This window comes from Telopea speciosissima, chromosome 6, assembly GCF_018873765.1.
Source record: "Telopea speciosissima isolate NSW1024214 ecotype Mountain lineage chromosome 6, Tspe_v1, whole genome shotgun sequence".
In the NCBI taxonomy this organism is placed as follows: domain Eukaryota; kingdom Viridiplantae; phylum Streptophyta; class Magnoliopsida; order Proteales; family Proteaceae; genus Telopea; species Telopea speciosissima.
The window spans coordinates 22,784,314-22,802,023 of NC_057921.1; the positions used below are offsets into that span (position 1 = coordinate 22,784,314).

A 17,710-nucleotide genomic window follows, 5' to 3' on the forward strand; every position below is an offset into this window, starting at 1 on the left:
ATGGAGTACCTTTTTCAAGGGCTAGTCAGTTATGACGGCTATTGGATAGGCTTAGAAGTACGGCCTTAGCTTCCGGGCCGCTTTCACCAGTATGAATGCTAGCTTCTCAATCTTGGGGTAGTGAGTTTCTGCATCTAGCAAGATGTGATTGACATAGTATACTGGCTTTTGAATTTCGTCCTCTTCTCTCACCAGGGTGGCACTTACCGCTACAGGTGACGTTGCCAGGTACAGGAGTAGTTCTTTTTTGGGTACTGGGGGCATCAGGAGCAGCGGGTTGGCAAGGTAAGCTTTGAGGTCTTCGAAAGCTTTCTAACATTCTTTTATCCACACGAAGCCCTTCACATCCTTTAGATTCTTTAAGGTTTTGAAGAAAGACAGGCATTTATCTCCCGAGCGAGACACGAAGCGTGCTAGTGCCGCGATCCTTCCACTCAACCTTTGTACCTCGCGAACCGTTCTGGGCGGGCTCATCTCCTATATAGCCTTGATCTTCACTGGGTTGGCCTCGATTCCTCTTTGGGACACCATGTAACCCAGGAATTTACCCGAGCTGACCCCGAAGGCGCACTTGGCCGGATTTAGCTTCATCTGGTGAGCACGTAATACTTGGAATGCCTCGGCTAGGTGATCCTGGGTTTTGATGCTCTTTACTAACATATCGTCCACGTATACCTCCATGTTTTTGCCTATCTGGGCTTTGAAGATCTTGTCCACCATTCTTTAGTAGCTCGCTCCCGCATTCTTCAGCCCAAATGGCATTACCAGGTAGCAGAAGTTTTCCTGGTCTGATCGAAAAGCAGTGTACACTTCATCTCCCTCTTTCATTAGGATCTGGTTGTACCCGGAGTAAGCATCCATGAAGCTTAACCTTTCATGTCCCGCTATCGTATCTATCAGCAGGTCGATCCTGGGCAATGGATATTCATCCTTGGCACATGCCTTATTGAGGTCGGTGTAGTCCACACACATCCTCCATTTCCCATTTGGCTTGGGAACCATCACCACATTTGCAAGCCAGGTGGGGAATTGTTCTTCTCTAATAAAGCCGAATGCCTTCAATTTCTCAATTTCTTCTTTCATCGTGGCCTGTCGTTCTGGCGCGAATGTCCTTCTTTTCTACTACAATGGCTTTCTGCTGGGACCCACGTACAAGGCTTGCTCGGCAATGTGACGGGGTATGCCTAGCATGTCAGCTACTAACCAAGCAAACACGTCCTTGTTCTTCTGTAAGAACGTGGTGAGCTCCCTCGCCTCTTCTTTACTTAGTGAGGACCCAATTTTTACAATCCTTGTAGGGTTATGTTCATCCAATGGGAACGCCACAAGCTCCTCTACTGGCTCACCTCGCTGATAGCGCTTATCTTCATCGTGGTTATCCACGACCTCTACCTGATAGGTCGTTCCTCTGCAGTTGCCCTTGATGCCTTTCAAGAACGCAGCGTGGCACTCCCGGGCTTTCTTTTGCTCCGTTTGGCACTCTCCCACACCGTTAGGAGTAGAAAACTTGACCTTCAAGTGTTTGGTAGAAACTACTGCTCCCAGCTCGTTCAAGCTGGGTCTGCCCAAGATGGCGTTGTAGGCGGTTGCTACTCGAACGACCATGAAATTGACTTTTATGGTTTTCTGGCACAGTGTTGTTCCCATCATCATTAAGAGCTCTACTTACCCCTCGATAGGGGCTGGTGCGCCCGAGAATCCATATACAGGTGCTGACTTGGGCTTCAACGTGCCCGGCTCAAACTCAAACTGCAGGTACACGTCATAGGACAGCATGTCTACAAATGCCCCCGGGTTCACCAGTATCCTGTGGACTGGTTTATTGGCCATGACTGCCTGAACCACGACAGCATCATCGTGTGGCTAGCTCAGCCCCTCCATGTCTTTGTCTGAGAATGTGATCACGGGCTCAATGCGTGCTTTCTTCTCGGGGACTTCAGTCACCGCAACAAACCTCGCTTTTGCCTTTGCTTATCGGGATGACTCCTATCCTCATCCTCCTAGAATGGTGAGAATGGCAGGGGCAGTGGATGTATTGGCCTTGTCCCGATTTCTGCGGACCTCCCTCCAATCATCTTGGTGACCTCGATCCTCTCCTCTATGGTCTCTATCATCCCTTCGTCGGTCAATTCTTGTAACTTCACGACCTTTGGAGCTGCCCTTCACATCTTCCTTGATATATCTTCTCAAGTGACCCTTTTGGATCACATCTTCAATTTCTCTCTTCAGTTGCCTGCAGTCCTCGGTGTCATGACCCACATCCTTGTGGAACTTACAGAACTTGTTGTTGTTTCTGTCCTCTGGCCTAGAGAACATTGGCCGAGGCCATTGTAGTAATCCCCGGTTATAGACTTCCATCAGGATTTTGGTCCTGGTGGTGTTGAGCGAGGTGTAGTTAGGGCTTTGGTCCCTGTCTGACCTCGCTCTCTTGGTGTCCTTCTTCTTCTCATCCTTCTCGCTTGTCCTCTTTTCCTCAGGGGCTTTGCCATCCACTGCTTTTCTTGCCTTCATGATGTCAAACATGTTGGCGTATTGGTAGCAGTGGTCCAGTAGCTGTGGCACGGTCATCACTGGGTCCAGTGCAAGCGACTTCACTAGGTCATGGTTGGTGACCCCATTGTGCAAGGCGTTGAAGGCCATTGCATCGTCCAGGTCCTTGATCTCTAAGCTTTTCACGTTGAAGCGGGCGATATAATCTCTTATGGAGTCATCAGAGCACTGCTTGAAGGCCAATAGGTTGGCCACGGTTTTCTTCTGCTTCACACTGCTCTGGAAGCGGCTGACAATGGCCTTGGCCAACTCTGTGAAGCTTCGGATCGAGTTGGGCTTCAGTTTAGCAAACCATAATGCCACGGGTCCCTTAAGAGGGGTGGGGAAAGACTGACACGACACTACGTCGGACCCACCGTAGACCGTCATCATGGAGTTGAAGTAACTAATATGATCATTGGGATCGCCCTTTCCATCATGAGCCTCGAACGTAGGGGGTTTAAAGCCCTTAGGAAGCTCTACCCTCATGAGCTCTACCGTAAAGGGATGTTGGCCAGGTTAAAAACTTTCTTCTGGGACGGTTCCCCTCTCCAAGGCCGCTATCTTTGTGTTCATCTCCCTGAGCTTACAAACAAGCTCGCTTTCCACGACCTGGTTGTCGACGACACCGGCCTGGGCTCGAAGCACATTTAACTCATCTCTGAGATCATGTTGGTGCCCTATTTATTGCTCAACCTAATCGGTACGTACGTTCAATACCCTAGAATGGGTTCTATCGGTCTTGCTATGAGTCCTTCGATCGATGGAGTTTGACTATTCTTCCAGCGTGAGGGCCTACTCCTGGTAGGCAGGTTCCCCATACACACTACTTCTAGAGGAGGTAGCTCTCGCCAGGATGGGTGTGACGACCCCTCTCTACTCCCTGATGCTCGTACGTCATCTCTTGCTAGTCTCGGATTCCCTTGGCCAGTCCTTGGGAGTATCGAAGGCAGTATCGACGTTGGAGGTGGTATCGGTGCCAGAGGTAGGCCTGCGGCCACGGTCGCCACCATAATAGCCTCCCTCAATGCTTGCATCTCTCGAACCACATCCCTTAGGACTCCATTCTGATTGAGGACTTGCTGTTGCAGATCCTGGATTTGACCGACATTGGCAGGTGCATTAGGATCTGTCTCTGGGACGAATCGCTGAGGCAGTGGTGGTGGTGGTGGTGGTAAAGCCTGCATGCCGCGACTAGATTGGCCGTGGTCTTGTATCGTGCTTTGGCCAGTTCCCAATGCCGCCAAGGGTTGGGTTCCTACTGTTTCTCCAGCTGGTGGTAGCGGGGGATCGATGGGTGCGGTTGCCGTCCGTCGTTGCTGTGTTTTCTTCCCTGTATTTGTGCCACCGCGAGTACTCTTCGTCGCCTGACGTGTCACCGGGTTTTCCATGGCTGGTGGGGCCTAAGCGTTGGATGGAACGACGTTTGGTTCTCCAGCCATGATCTCGAGTTCAATTGGATAGAGAGTCTAAGACTTTGAGAGTTGTATCGTTCCCACAGACGGCGCCATACTGTTGAGTCAGAAATCCTGCTAGAGCAAGTTCTTTCTGCAAGACAGAGATTAGCAGAGAGTACCGGGCGTTGCCGCTGATCTCACTCCGATGCTTAAGTTAGATCTCTGAGCAATAGTCAATTCGATGAGTGTTCAGATAAGTTGGGCATGTGTTACCTCCCGTATTTAAGACGACTAAGAGTTTGAATTCTGCTACGATTGGTAAGCTAGAATCCCGGAGTGGAGTGAGACCGTTGGAGAGTGCAATTCGGAGTTAATGTTTATCTGTTGCTTCCCACGCACCTGATTAGGCGTGAGGTGGGTGAAGGTTTCGGACTCTGTTGGTCCATGATTGACTTTGAGTCACTTACGTAAGCCGCAAGGGTTACCCCCTTCATTTTTGGTGTTATCACATAGAGTGACGAGTTACGTACCCTTGGTGCAAGGTGAGGTGTGAAAGCTTGCGATCCACGAGCTCGTGGCCTGGACCTAGATCCACGACTTCTATAGCTCATTCTTACCGAGCCCGTTTCCATACCCCAACATGAGCCATCTTTCATAAAAAAAAACAAAAGAAACTTGAGAAAATTCTCTCTTTCATGACACAACGAGCTAAGCTGTTGTGTAACGAGTTTTACGGCCAATGTTTGCCAACGAGACCTAGTTTTAGATATGCGTTCAAACTCCTTTATTGGATCAGAACTCCATTAAATGAGCCTCATCTTTTCGAAAGGTAAACCATGTTTGAACTTTTACCAAAAAAAAAAAAAAAAACCACATTTGAACACTCCCCCCACCCATTGAAATTAAGGAAATTTATCTTTTGCTCTTTCTTATCCAAAATAAACAAAGACTCTACCAAACAAAAACAAAAATAATCAAAGACGGATTTACTATTATCTTGATCGAGTTTCCCATCACCGGGATTCCCAACCTTCAGTATTGTTGAATCAGATTTTTTTTTTTTTTTGGTCAACTGTTGAATCAGACTTTTACGGGCACAATCAAGGTTTTAGTAATTGGTATTTGTTGCGTGTGAAAGCCTCCGGTGCCCGATTCGCCCACGAATGAGCCTGCAAAAACCGAGTGAGCGCAAGAGAGCCGGTGTGGCTCTGGCTTAGGAATCTTCGACACTCAAGTTAGGTCTCCAATGCAACAGAATAACAGCTAGTAAAAAGTGAAGTGAGCGTTTGAGCTCTATACCTGGGTATTTATAGGATGAGGTGAGGAGGTTGGGAGAGTCCTAGCATGGTAGGAGTTCTTCTTTTGGAAGGCTCTCTCGCGTAGAGCAAAGTGGAGAGTTATTTTCGGAGTCGGACTCTTTCTAAGGTAAGAGTCCTAATGGGAGTGCGCTTCGATATCGCGTTGAGATCGTGGCTTGATTCTTATCCCGTGATTCTCGGGCTGTGCTGACTTGTCCCCGCGATTTTCGATGGGCCGTTAAGATAGCCTTGGTGAAGGGCTCGGCCTAGGTGGTCGGCCTTAATGGTCGGCCTCGGTGGTCGGCCCTGGGGTGGTCGTGGCCTCGACGCTCGGCCCCGACCTCGGCCTACGGATGTGAGGTCAGCCCTAAGGCCCTTGACTGACCTGGGTGGCGCTCCACGACGCGAGTACTTAGCACACAGGAACCGGAATGCCAGATCTGTTGGTGGTCGGGTCGATTTGGTTGTCGGACTGTCCTCGGCTCGGCCATGTGGCAGCCTCTGATTGGAGGGGTGATTTTATGTCTTATCAGTATCGGTATCAATATCTGTATGGGTATTGATTCAATCAATGTGGATCGGTCTGTATTAATTTAGATCGGACAAATCTATTATTTTATTCTTCAAAAAAATTAGATTTATTTTACGTTTTTACCCTTCTTTTGTATTGATAGACCAATATAGATTGGTCTCCATCGATACCGATACGAATCAATCAATCTATCTGATCCGATACCGCTTCCTCAAACCATGGGCACAATTATCTTCATGTCATAGATTTCTTCCACGTGTGTAAAGGAAATTTTTTTATTTTTTTATTTTTTTATACTTATCCAAAGTGTAAGTCTCATTTGTTTAGAGGGGAAATGGGATGGGAGAATTGAAGTGGGATAATGCTGATGTGGCACTTCAAAATCCCACCCCTAGCCTATCCAAAGTCCAACCAAATTAGTGGGACTCTGGTTACTATTCATGGGAAAAATAAATTTACCCCAACAAAACCTCACCAATATATGGGTACTATCTTCCCAACAATCCCACCCCACCTTCCCCTCTAAATAAACGAGGCCTAAGTGTTTTTGAGATGTATAGTAGTTGCAGTTTTGGTAGAATGGTAATCACAGTTCAAGATATCGTCGGCATCAAATCAATCAATACATTAAACTATCATCGATGCCTAATAGTAATACTATAGCAATTGTATCAATACAAGGGAAGATAAAATGGTCCAAAAAACTAAGGTATTTTGAGGGGCAAAACGGTTAGACCCGGCCTAATATGTTTAATCCGTATTAGTACTAATACCAAGGCCCTAATATCCTAATAGGCAGATCTTTCATATAGGTAATAAGGCAAAAGACGATGTTTCACTAGGTGATTTCATAAATGAAACCCAATTTTGCCATAATGTGATAAAATTTTCCAAATAATAACACCACGGTGTCATCCTTTCATCACTTATAACTACACCAGTAGCAAAGTCCTAGGGCACCGGCTCCGAACAGTTCACATCAAGAAGGACCACCATCAAAACATCATCTGCACACATCTAAAAAGGTTGGGCAACGAGGGGTAAGCTCCATTGAGCCTAGTGAGGGGATGGGGATGCACACACACAACAAAATCACATAGTCCATGATGCATGTAATTATTAATATATTTCTACCTAACACACAATCTAAGTCATTAGGTATATGCTACTGTAAAAACTTCGGAGACACTATGGGTTACTTAGATTATCACCACAGTGAAACCTCCATTGTTATATTGGGCCCGGATTGGTAGAAGTCCCAGACCACCAAGAGGGAAACCCTGATAACTAGTGGTCATCTCTGACCTAGCCACGTATCACTCCTTAGGCACATAGGGAGCCCTGATTAGCCAACACCTAAACCCCTGTTGGTAAGGGTCGTAGCATAGGGAACGGAAACCTAACCACATTTATACTACATGAATTCTATCTTGTCAGGAGATATTCTGGGTGAATCAACATTCCGTTTCATCTACCACCTGGGTACCAGCATAACACGGCGCATACAGGCCAATATGACATGCAATAGCAATTTATCTCATAGGGTTTTGGTGCTAGCACTTCCCGACATCATAACTCGGCATAAACGATAAAACTTGAGTCCACATCACTAATAATCAACAAATCATAATTTATAAATGCAAGAATGCAACATGCTTAATTAATGATGCATATTCATGTAATATATCTAGATAGATAGATAGATATAACATTCCCAAAAATCAACCCAAACCCACTCACCGAATTAGGTCACGTTCCTATATGCATGTTGATGCCTAGGGAGGTGTACAAGAGTGTTAGAAGTAGTAGGAAAGGTCCCAAGGAAAGCCCCTAAGGTTACCCAAGGCTGCAGGCCTTTAGAACAGGACCTAATGCACTGGTGGTTTCAAGCAGGACTTGCATCCACTATCAGACCCCAAACCACCCCTGGGAGGATTAGGTAGGTGACCCGAATTGCAAGACAGCAATCCGCCAAATCCCACAGATCTAGAAGCAGTTAATCCATTCACAGACACACATCCACCATAATACAACATGTAAAACTCAGAGTGCTGCAGAAAACTATATTTACATTAAAATATAAAAGAAGCATAGCAGTACAAGAAGTGATGATATATACATAAATGTGTCTGATTATTCCCTCTCACTCCCATAGACAGAATAGTAGAAACTATCATATACATCCTTTAAAAACAAAAGAAAATATACACAGGATGAGATAACTGAAGCCCCAAAAAGAATAAAAAAACTAAAAGCAGAAATGGAGATAAACTCCTATCAAAAACAAAAAGGAGTTCCCAAGACAAAAAGCATCAACAGCAACACTTTTCACAGGTCATCTTTAGTAACCACTGAGAATACTTGCATCAACGGTACGACCTGCGTCGGGGTCCACACCAATATGGTCATAATCACCATGGCTCTCCTCCGAGTAATTAGTCTCTCCGCCACAATGACATCTACTACAGAATCATCTAACAAAAAACATGTATAACAGAGTGTGAGCTCCACCGAGCCCGTGAATGAAATATATCATCATGCATGCATATGCAATCACAACCATATGATCCTACATGAGGTGCAGTTCAATTATTTATTAGCCACCTAACATCACAACTAAGGCAGGTCAGTGCTACTACAATCCCCAATACATGTATCCCTGGTGTGGACTTTTAACCCCTTCCCGCGATACACCCATTGAGTTGTCGGAGAGGATCAGTCAGCTCCCACATTCGTTCACCACGATCAGCCCGACCATCCCTCTGTGATTAACCTATTCGTTCACCAAGGCTTCCATCCTTTTTCTCTTTTCTTTTCTTTTCTCTGGCTTATAGCCCATAATTCACCTTTTCGGTGTCACAATATTTCTTTTCTTTTCTTTTCATTTCTTTTCTTTTCTCATATAGATATGGTCACTCCCACAGGCATCCAACACCTTAACCCTTGTTGGCAAGGTGCATAGCACAGGTGATGAAACTCTAGCCCCATGTCTATATGGCATCGTATGAGTCGGGCAGTGTCAATCGTATCCCATTCTATGGGCTACCACAGGCCTTATTTCCAAGCCGGCTACGACATCTAGTCTAGCATTCACATACAGCATTAAAAATCCAATTACAGAATCCACTAGTCAAACAAATAATTGTTTCCAGATTTTGAGATTTAATGAATTAAATAAACAACATAATTCCATTATGTATAAATTTATTTCAGTATATTAATTATGTTACATCTACATACACGATGACATTCCACTCACCTTGGTATGGTCCTACAGATTCAATTGCTGGTTCAGTTCCGATAGCAGTCTGGTAGTGTACCTCGAGCGCGGGATCAAATCCTAAAGTATTAAATCAGAAATGTGTTATTTAATATTCAAAACTGTTTTTTGGATGTCCTAGTGTTGATCTAGGCTCACTGGTCTAACTTGGTGCTCAGTCTGGTATCACTTGGAATTCTCCGGTCTTACACTGGGTTTTCATGTCAATGTCCCGGTGCATCATCCGGAGATGTAGATCAGCATCAGATCTAGTTACACCCCCATCCCTAAACCACAGGAAATGTAATCGAAGAGTATAACAACGCTCCCCAACCACAAGAGTCACTGATGGAGTATCCAAGACTAACTCATTCACAATGACAAATAATAGGTAAAAGGAAAGAAATAATTTTAATAACATTAGAGTTAGCAGAAGCTAGGTGATAGCATATAAAATATTGCCTATTCAAGTTTACCCCCTTAAAGTACAATTCATTCTAATCAGGATCTATGTATTACCTACTGTATAATAAATACACCTATCAAGAAAGAAAAAAAAAGAATACACCTTTGAATCAAAAGATAGTTTATCTTAGTGAAACAAAAGATGGCCACCAGCCAAGAATCACTGTTCCCTCGTGGATCACATCTCACAGTAGCACTCCGGTCCATGATCCTCATACTCCGGAGTCCACCAATCTTCAGGACCTTATTGTTTGAATGTACCTGCAATCATCTAAAAATATGTTTCCTCGAGGAGTGAGCTCCACTGAGCCCAATGAGTGTTTAAACCACACAAGCATACACAATAATAATAATGAATGAGTTTGATCGCAAACCAGACATGATAAGCAAATCCCATAGCGTCCCATACCACCAGGATAATCCGCACATCATATATGGTTTACAATCATGCCACATGAATGCATGATGAAGATAAATTTTATTATTATCCACCTAACAAACAATGCCTAAGTCTAGTAAAGTACTATTGCAGCACCCTTGGTAGCATCCCCGATGTTGGTACCATAAGCAGATGGTATACCGGCAATGATAAACCCAAGCTACGGTTGGAAGCCTGCAGTACCAGTCTCCACCAAGAGATATACACAAACCTCCATAATAACCCTAGCTCCTTCCCGTTTCTGCAAACTCACCGAAGTTCCCCCAAGTTTTGAGAACAGTAATTCCATCACATAGGATATTACCATCGGTTAACCAACACCTTACCCCTTGTTGGTAAGGGGTGTAGTACGGGGTACATTATCCTAGCCAAATACATCTATTGTATGAAAAGGGTATGCATAAGCATAACCCAGAGGTCAAGTTTATAGTACCGAAAGACGGTCAGCCGGCTATCCTCTAGCCCCTCTAGCCTATACATACACATACAAGTATGGGATGTGATTACCGAAGGCGGTCGGTCGGTCACCACCCCATTTCCACCTAATGCAGTAGACAACTCTAATGCAATTATAAGTACTGTAATCTTAAGCCCAGCACCCACTAGCACTTGGATCCCTCTTTCGAAGCCCTAGATCTACATGCCATGAGTGAATCCACATTATAAAAACCCCGAGTCCAACACCAACCGACACCTGAGTCCCATAACTAAATCCAATACCATTCGCACCATAGTGCAATAGAATAAATAATATCGCTACACAAGAATGTAAAGCCCTATCAACATCTAAACACGTATATCATCCTACATCTTAATAATAATTATATAATATAGCATACATGCATGAATGACACTCACAAGACACAACACAAAAACATTCTATAAATTAAGACGTTTGCGTAACTCACTCACCTTGATTCTTGATCAGTCGTTAATTTTGAGTTCTTCAAATCGGCAATCAATGCCAAGCTCACCATGTCACACCCCAAACCACCCCCTGGGAGGATTAGGTAGGTGACCCGAATTGCGTAATGGTAATTCACCAAATCCCACGGATCTAGAAGCAGTTATTACATTCACGGAACTACATCCATTCACTTTACCATAGGCAAGATCAGAGTGTTGCAGATAATAATGGAAAGCGTAGTTATACAGGAAATGATGACATTATATACATATGTGTGATAGTTCTGATACATTTCCCAACTACCCACGAACTGGAAAGTAAAGCTGACAAGAAACAAAGCCAAAAGAAATACATACATAATATATACAGGGTGAGCTGACTCAACCCCAAAAGAAAGTAAGAAAACTACTGCAGAACCATAGGCAAGACGGGGAATAAACTCCTAACAAAAATAAAAAGGAGTCCCCAAAACAGAAAGCCTCAAGTGCACTCTTCAACGGTCTTCATCAATTACCACCGAGAATGCATGCATCATTGGCACAACCTCCGTCGAGATCCACACCAATATCATCATAATAACCAGGGCTCTCCTCCTCGTAATGAGCCTCCATGCCACAGCGGCATCGATCTGCAAAATCATCTAAAGAAGAACATGCATACAGAGTGTGAGCCCCACTGAGCTCGTGAGCAAAGCATATCATCATGCATGCATGTGCAATCACAATCCACATGATCCTACATGATATGCAAGTCCAAATTATTTATTAGCCACCTAGCAATACAACTAAGTTAGGTTAGTGCTACTACAATCCCTAATACATGTATCCCTGGTGTGGCCTTGGTTACCCCTTCCCGCGATACACCCATTGAGTTGTCGGAGAGGACCAATCAGCTCCCGCATTCGTTCACCAAGGTCAGCCCGACCAACCCTCTGTGATTAACCTGTGGGGTACTCCATCACATTTCTCATTTCTTTTCTTTTTTCGCATATAGCCCGGCATATAGCTCATAATCACCATTCCGGTGCAAACACATTTCTTTTCATTTTATTTCTTTTCTTTTCTCATATATACATATGGTCACCCTCACAGGCATCCAACACCTTAACCCCTATTGGCAAGAGTGCGTAGCACAGGTGATGAAACTCTAGCCCCATGTCTATATGGCATCGTATGAGTTAGGTGGTGTCAACCGCATCCCATACTACAGGCTACCATAGGCCTCATTTCCAAGCCGACTATGGCATCTAGTCTAACAATCACAATCATCAAATAAGATTCACAGTGTTGATCAACAGACAATCAATGTGTGATATTTTGAATAATTGAACAGAATTTAAATAACATAGCATTTATGATTTAAATTTCATAGTCGGCATAGCATCACAGTTACATGTACATATATGATAATATTTCATTCACCTGGGTTTGGTTCTAGGAACTCGATTGCAAATTCAGTTCCAACAGCAGTTTGATTGTTGACCTCGAGCACGGGATCAAATCCTAGATGTAAATCAGAAAGTGTCATATTAAGTTTCCAATCAATCTTTGGTAGTCCTAGGGTTAACCTACGCTCATTGGGTTGACCCGGTGTTCAATTGGTTCTCGCTTGGAACCCTCTGGGCCTTGCACTGGGCCTTAGGTCTATGTCCCGGTGCATCATCCAGAGATGGTGGTCTAGGGGTAAAATGGTCATTCTTTGTAATTGTGCCTAACCCTAGGTCATATTAGATGTACTGTACTGTCCTCAATCTAGCAGTGTTGCAGAACTAAGCACAGGTAGGGTTTCCATCACTTGTGGGGCCCACTTGGGTTCCCAAGCATTCCCTGGACAGATGTGAAGAGGGGCTTTTAGGTCATTTTACACCTTTCCACACAGTACCATGGCAATGGATAGGTCCCCCAAGCCAGAATGTCAAAATAGCAGTGTTTCACTCATTGGGTGATGTCTCTGGGCATTGGGTGCATCGCCCAGTGCATCGCCCAGAGTCTTCAAATCGACAATGGGCTGAGATCCCTAGGTTGATTCTCATGGGCAGTAATCAAATCATCACCCCATGCATGTTAGAGCATAAGGTGACCCCTGGGGTGATCTACTTTTTGGTCCAAGTGGATTCTCCATTGGGCCCACCACTTGGCTGCCAAAGGCTGTCCAGACAGCCCAGTGAATAGTATCAAAGGGTTTTCCACTACAGCAAATCTGAATTTAGGCCACATGTAGGTCTGGAAATAGATGTAAAATGGTGTTCTAGGGCTGCTTCCACCTAGGGCTTGGTCTTATGCAGCCATGGCTTGCATCTAGGGTTCCAAATAGCCAGCCAACAGTGAATCTGGGCAGTGCAGCCATGTACAGCCAGATTCGGCTCTCAAAAACAGCATTTTAGACTTATAAAATTTACTAAAAATCTCAGTTCTCTCATGCTCCGTACTTGCATGGCAGATCTGAGGCTGTCCAGGGCAGTCCCTAACTGTTCTAGGCTGCCAGAGAACAGAAACCAAGCAAAGACTCAGAGATTCAAGAGGGCAGCAGGTATGTACATATGTGTTTATACCTGAGCAGGGCTTGGATGCCACGAAAATCAGTCCCAGGTTTGAGAGCAGCTCCCCCCTTCCTTCCTTCCTTTCTTCCTTCCTCTTCCTCTCTTCTTTCTCTCTTCTTTCTCTTCTTTCCCCCCTCATGGTTCCAACAGTGCTAAGGGCTGTAAATGAGCCCAAGGCACTCCTATTTATAGGCCAGCCCATGACTAGGGCCTGTTTGGCTATTAAGGCCTATTTTCAAAATGCATTCTTTACTGCATTTACAGCCACTCTGGGCACACTGGTGGGGTCCACAGTGAACCAAGGATATGAGGTGGTCCTTTAGACTTCCCCCTACCTATGGAGGGTGCCCATGTCCATTATGGGTGGTCCCCATAATTTAAATCCATTAAAATATGTTGTTTTACTCACTGGGCGATGTCTCTGGGCCTTGTCTGCATTGCTTAGAGATTTCAGCAAGCTGAAACTCAGTGGGGCTTGCACAAGGGTTTGACCCTTGGTCAGGGCATTGTCCCCACATGCCATTTAGAGGTTTTTATACACTGTTCCAAAGGTGGGTCCCATAGTTATGGGGAAGAGAGAGATTACCTGGAGTCCAGGCCATACATCATGCTATGAGCTGTGCAACTGCAAGGGTCTGCTATCCACCTTCTGACAGGTATATAGGAGGACATGCACAGAGTTTCCTCATTAATCCAAGTCACTGGAGTGATGCTCCACAGTGTTCCTGGTTTCCTAGTCAGGGGTTCCTGTCCTTCAATCAAAATTCCAGCCAGTCAGGAGCAGGGTTTGACACACCATCCCACGTACCAATACGCCCCCAAGCCGGGTGAGTCAACCTAAAGAGGGTGTACAATGTGGGGTGAGGTTAGTGTCTTAGGGCTAGAAGAGTTGGGCCCATAAGTTATCAAACAAGGCTGAAAATAGGGGACCGCACATACAGCAATGCCAGGACCGGCAGATGTCATCTGCCTGTCCATGTGCCTATCTCTCTCGGGACATCCCACCAGCAGAAACAGTTTCTTAGGGATCGGCACATACAACATGTGCCTGTCCATGTGCCTGTCACTTGGCAGTAGCCACGACACTAGTAACATCTCAGGGACCGGCACCTATATGTGCCTGTCTATGTGCCTGTCCATGTGCCTGTCACCACCGGTCTTGCTGTTCATACCATTCCAAAAATGGTTTTGGTTGTCCACTGATTTGGGTCAAAATGGGGTATACCTAAGGTTCTTTAGGGCTTATTGGCCATGAGTATTGCTCCATCAAAGGTGCTAATGTACATCAACAACTTGGGTCCATGAATCCAATGATTAAATGGATTCCTTCACTAAGGCACACATGAGGGAGAAGCTCATAGGAGATGAGTATAGCGATTTGTAAGGCTCCACCCAACATTGTTGGATGTTATTAAAGCCACAACACCATGGTTTGCCATAAGGATTGGTGAAACCCATAAATGGAGATAAAACCCAACTTAGGGTGAATGGGTTTAAGGCAGGGTTAGGTGCTTCATAGTTAAGCATCAAGGATTTTCCATTAATGGTCCTTCCATTAGGGTAGGTGAAGCATTCATGGCTCATAATTCCAAACCCTAGGTTTAGAAATAGGTAAAATGAGAGAGAGAGAGAGAGAGAGAGAAAGCTCACCAAGGATTGATGTATGTAGGTTGAGCTTCACCACCCTCCTTCCTTCTCCTTCCTTCTTTTTCTTCTCCTTCTCCTTCTTCCTTCCTTCTTCTTCTTCTTCTTCTTTCTTTCCTTCTCACCTTTTCTCTCCACAATTTAGGGTTTCTATTATGAGGTGAATAGTGGTTTGACCCCTATTTACCTCACTTTAGTCTTAGGTCCTGTTTGGTTGGGTCATGGGTCCTTAGGTCCATTTTGCTAGGACTTGTTTGGTTAGGGGTTGTCCTTAGGTCTTAATTTAAGTTAATGGGTCTGCCCTCTTATTAGGCCCATAGTCTAGGTTCTAATAGAAATAGAATGATGCTAAGGTTCTATGCCCAAGCCCATTTTAGTATTTATACACATAAGTTATTAGGATGCCGACTTACTCTCAATCATCTCTAAGTGGGTACGGGTACACCAGATGCGGGCCGTGCAGATCCTCGGAATGAGGGAATTCTAAGAATGCATCCTCGTAGACAAACTTCCCCCTATCTCTGTCAAGGTACCAATCCTAGACAACTTTCTCTGAGCCACGATTGATAATCTTGTGGGATGGCTTGAGTATCATGGTCCACAGTTCAAGAGCATACTCCGCTCACGGTTCTATACAAAAGTTCAAACCGGAACAGGGAATTAGACTGGGATTTAAACTGGGTTTTGGGCACAGATTTAACATCCTCCCCACCTTATAAGAATTTTATCCTCAAAATTAAAATGTACCTATCATGTTGAATAGATGGGGATGCATTGCTCGAGTCTCGCTCTCGCGCTCCCAAGATGCCTCTTCGTCGGAGTGGTTTCTCAATCGCACCTTAATATATGAGACAACATGATTGCGAAGGTTCTGCTCATTCCTCTCAAGAATCTTCACAGGCTCCTCAACGTAAGTCAGGTCCTCGGAGAGCTCAGGTAGTTCTTGGGTCAACACGTGGGCCAAATCTACAATGTACTTCCTCAATATAGATACGTGAAATACATCATGAACACCGACTAATGATGGGGGCAGTGCCAGCCTATATGCCACTGGTCCAATCCTTGCCAGGATTTCATATGATCCAATGTGCCTAGGGCTCAGTTTCCCTTTCTTACCAAATCGCAACACACCTTTCATTGGCGATACCCGAAGGAACACCCTGTCACCCACAGTAAACTCAAGGTCCTTTCTCTTTAAGTCAACATAGCTTTTCTGCCTTGGCTGGGCCACCTTGATTCAGTCTCTAATCAAATCCACCTTTTCACATGTGGCTTGTATCAATTCAGGCCACAAAATCTGGATGTGAACCCGGGATCACGATCGGAGATAATGCTTACTGGAACCCCATGCAAGCGAATAACATTGTCCATGTACAGCTTTGCTAGCTTGTCCATTGGGCAGGTTACCTTAATCGAAATGAAGTGTACGGTCTTGGTGAGCTGATCCATAATCACCCATATGGCATCAACACCCCTAGCTATGTGGGGTAACCCTATGACAAGGCCCATGGTGATGTGCTCCCATTTCCACTCTGGGATAAGAAGCAACTGTAGCAATCTTGCCTTAACTCGTTGACAGGTAAGGCTCTTTGACACAATGTCACCCCATTGGCCTTCATTCTGGTCCACCAATAGTGTATCTTCAAATCCTTGTACATTATGGTACTGCCAGGATCTACAGAATATGGTGAACAATGAGCTTCACTCAATATGTCTCTTCTCTACTAATCATCACTAGATAAACACCATCTACCCTTGAATCGATGGATACTATCCTCTGCCAACGTAAAGTCTGGATCCTGTTGTTTCTCCTCCCGAATGCCATCTATCAATTTCTGTAACTCTGCATCGGTAGGTTGTGCTTCCTTAATCTGCTCCGCCAGTGATGGTTATATCACTATGGCTACTAATGATGTAGTGGTACCCTCTATCAATAGTTCCAAATCCATTCTCATGGCTTCTTCGACGAGTTGTTTACCAACAGCCAAGGATGCCAAGGATGCCAAGGACAGATTCTACAATTTTTGGCTAAGTGCATCAGCTACAACATTTCCCTTAGCAGGATGGTAATGGAGGGTACAGTCAAAATCTTTCATAAGTTCCAACCATTTAAGGTACCTCACATTCAACTCCTTTTGGGGCGAAGAAGTACTTCAAGCTCTTATTATCGATGAAGATTTCACTTCTCTAGCTATATAAGTAGTTGCACACAAATATATATTTTTTTGTTATTATTATTATTATTATTATTATTATATTTTTTTAATCAAATAATATCGTTACTAACTCCAGATCATGAGTGGGATAATTCTTTTCATAGTCCTTTGGTTACCTAAAAGCTTAGGCAGCTGCCATCTGCATCAATTCATAGATTTAGTTATTCTAAAGTTCAATTTATATGAGAACCTGGTGAAAATCAAACTCTAAGCATATACCTTTAGAATTTTGTAAGACCCAGCTATTTCCATATACTTCGTCTAGTATCTACACTCCTAAAATTATGGGTTGATTGGCACAAGGTTGTACTACTTTTTCCTTGATTTTTTTTTCCCTGAGGAGTTTCACTTTCGGTTCTCCAATACCTAACTCAACTATAGAATGAATTGGAATATTGATGGAATCCCTATTAATCACTCCCAATAATGGAGGGGACATTTGGGGACCCATTACTCCACTCATACCTATTATTGAGCAAAGTTTT

General features: G+C 44.4%; 2 protein-coding genes across 2 annotated transcripts; both read right to left on the reverse strand.

Annotated features, from left to right (window-relative positions):
- Positions 1-1,992: 1,992 nt before the first annotated feature.
- On the reverse strand, positions 1,993-3,018 carry LOC122665521. Its single transcript, XM_043861672.1, has one exon. It carries the CDS (start codon positions 3,016-3,018, stop codon positions 1,993-1,995), a length of 1,026 nt encoding a protein of 341 aa, XP_043717607.1.
- A 5,816-nt stretch (positions 3,019-8,834) lies between these two features.
- Positions 8,835-16,147, reverse strand: LOC122665523. Its single transcript, XM_043861673.1, has 3 exons — positions 15,757-16,147; positions 9,016-9,096; positions 8,835-8,839 (listed from the first exon to the last, which is right to left on the reverse strand). The coding sequence occupies exons 1-3, from the start codon at positions 16,145-16,147 to the stop codon at positions 8,835-8,837; spliced, it is 477 nt and encodes a 158-aa protein (XP_043717608.1).
- Between the last annotated feature and the right edge of the window lie 1,563 nt (positions 16,148-17,710).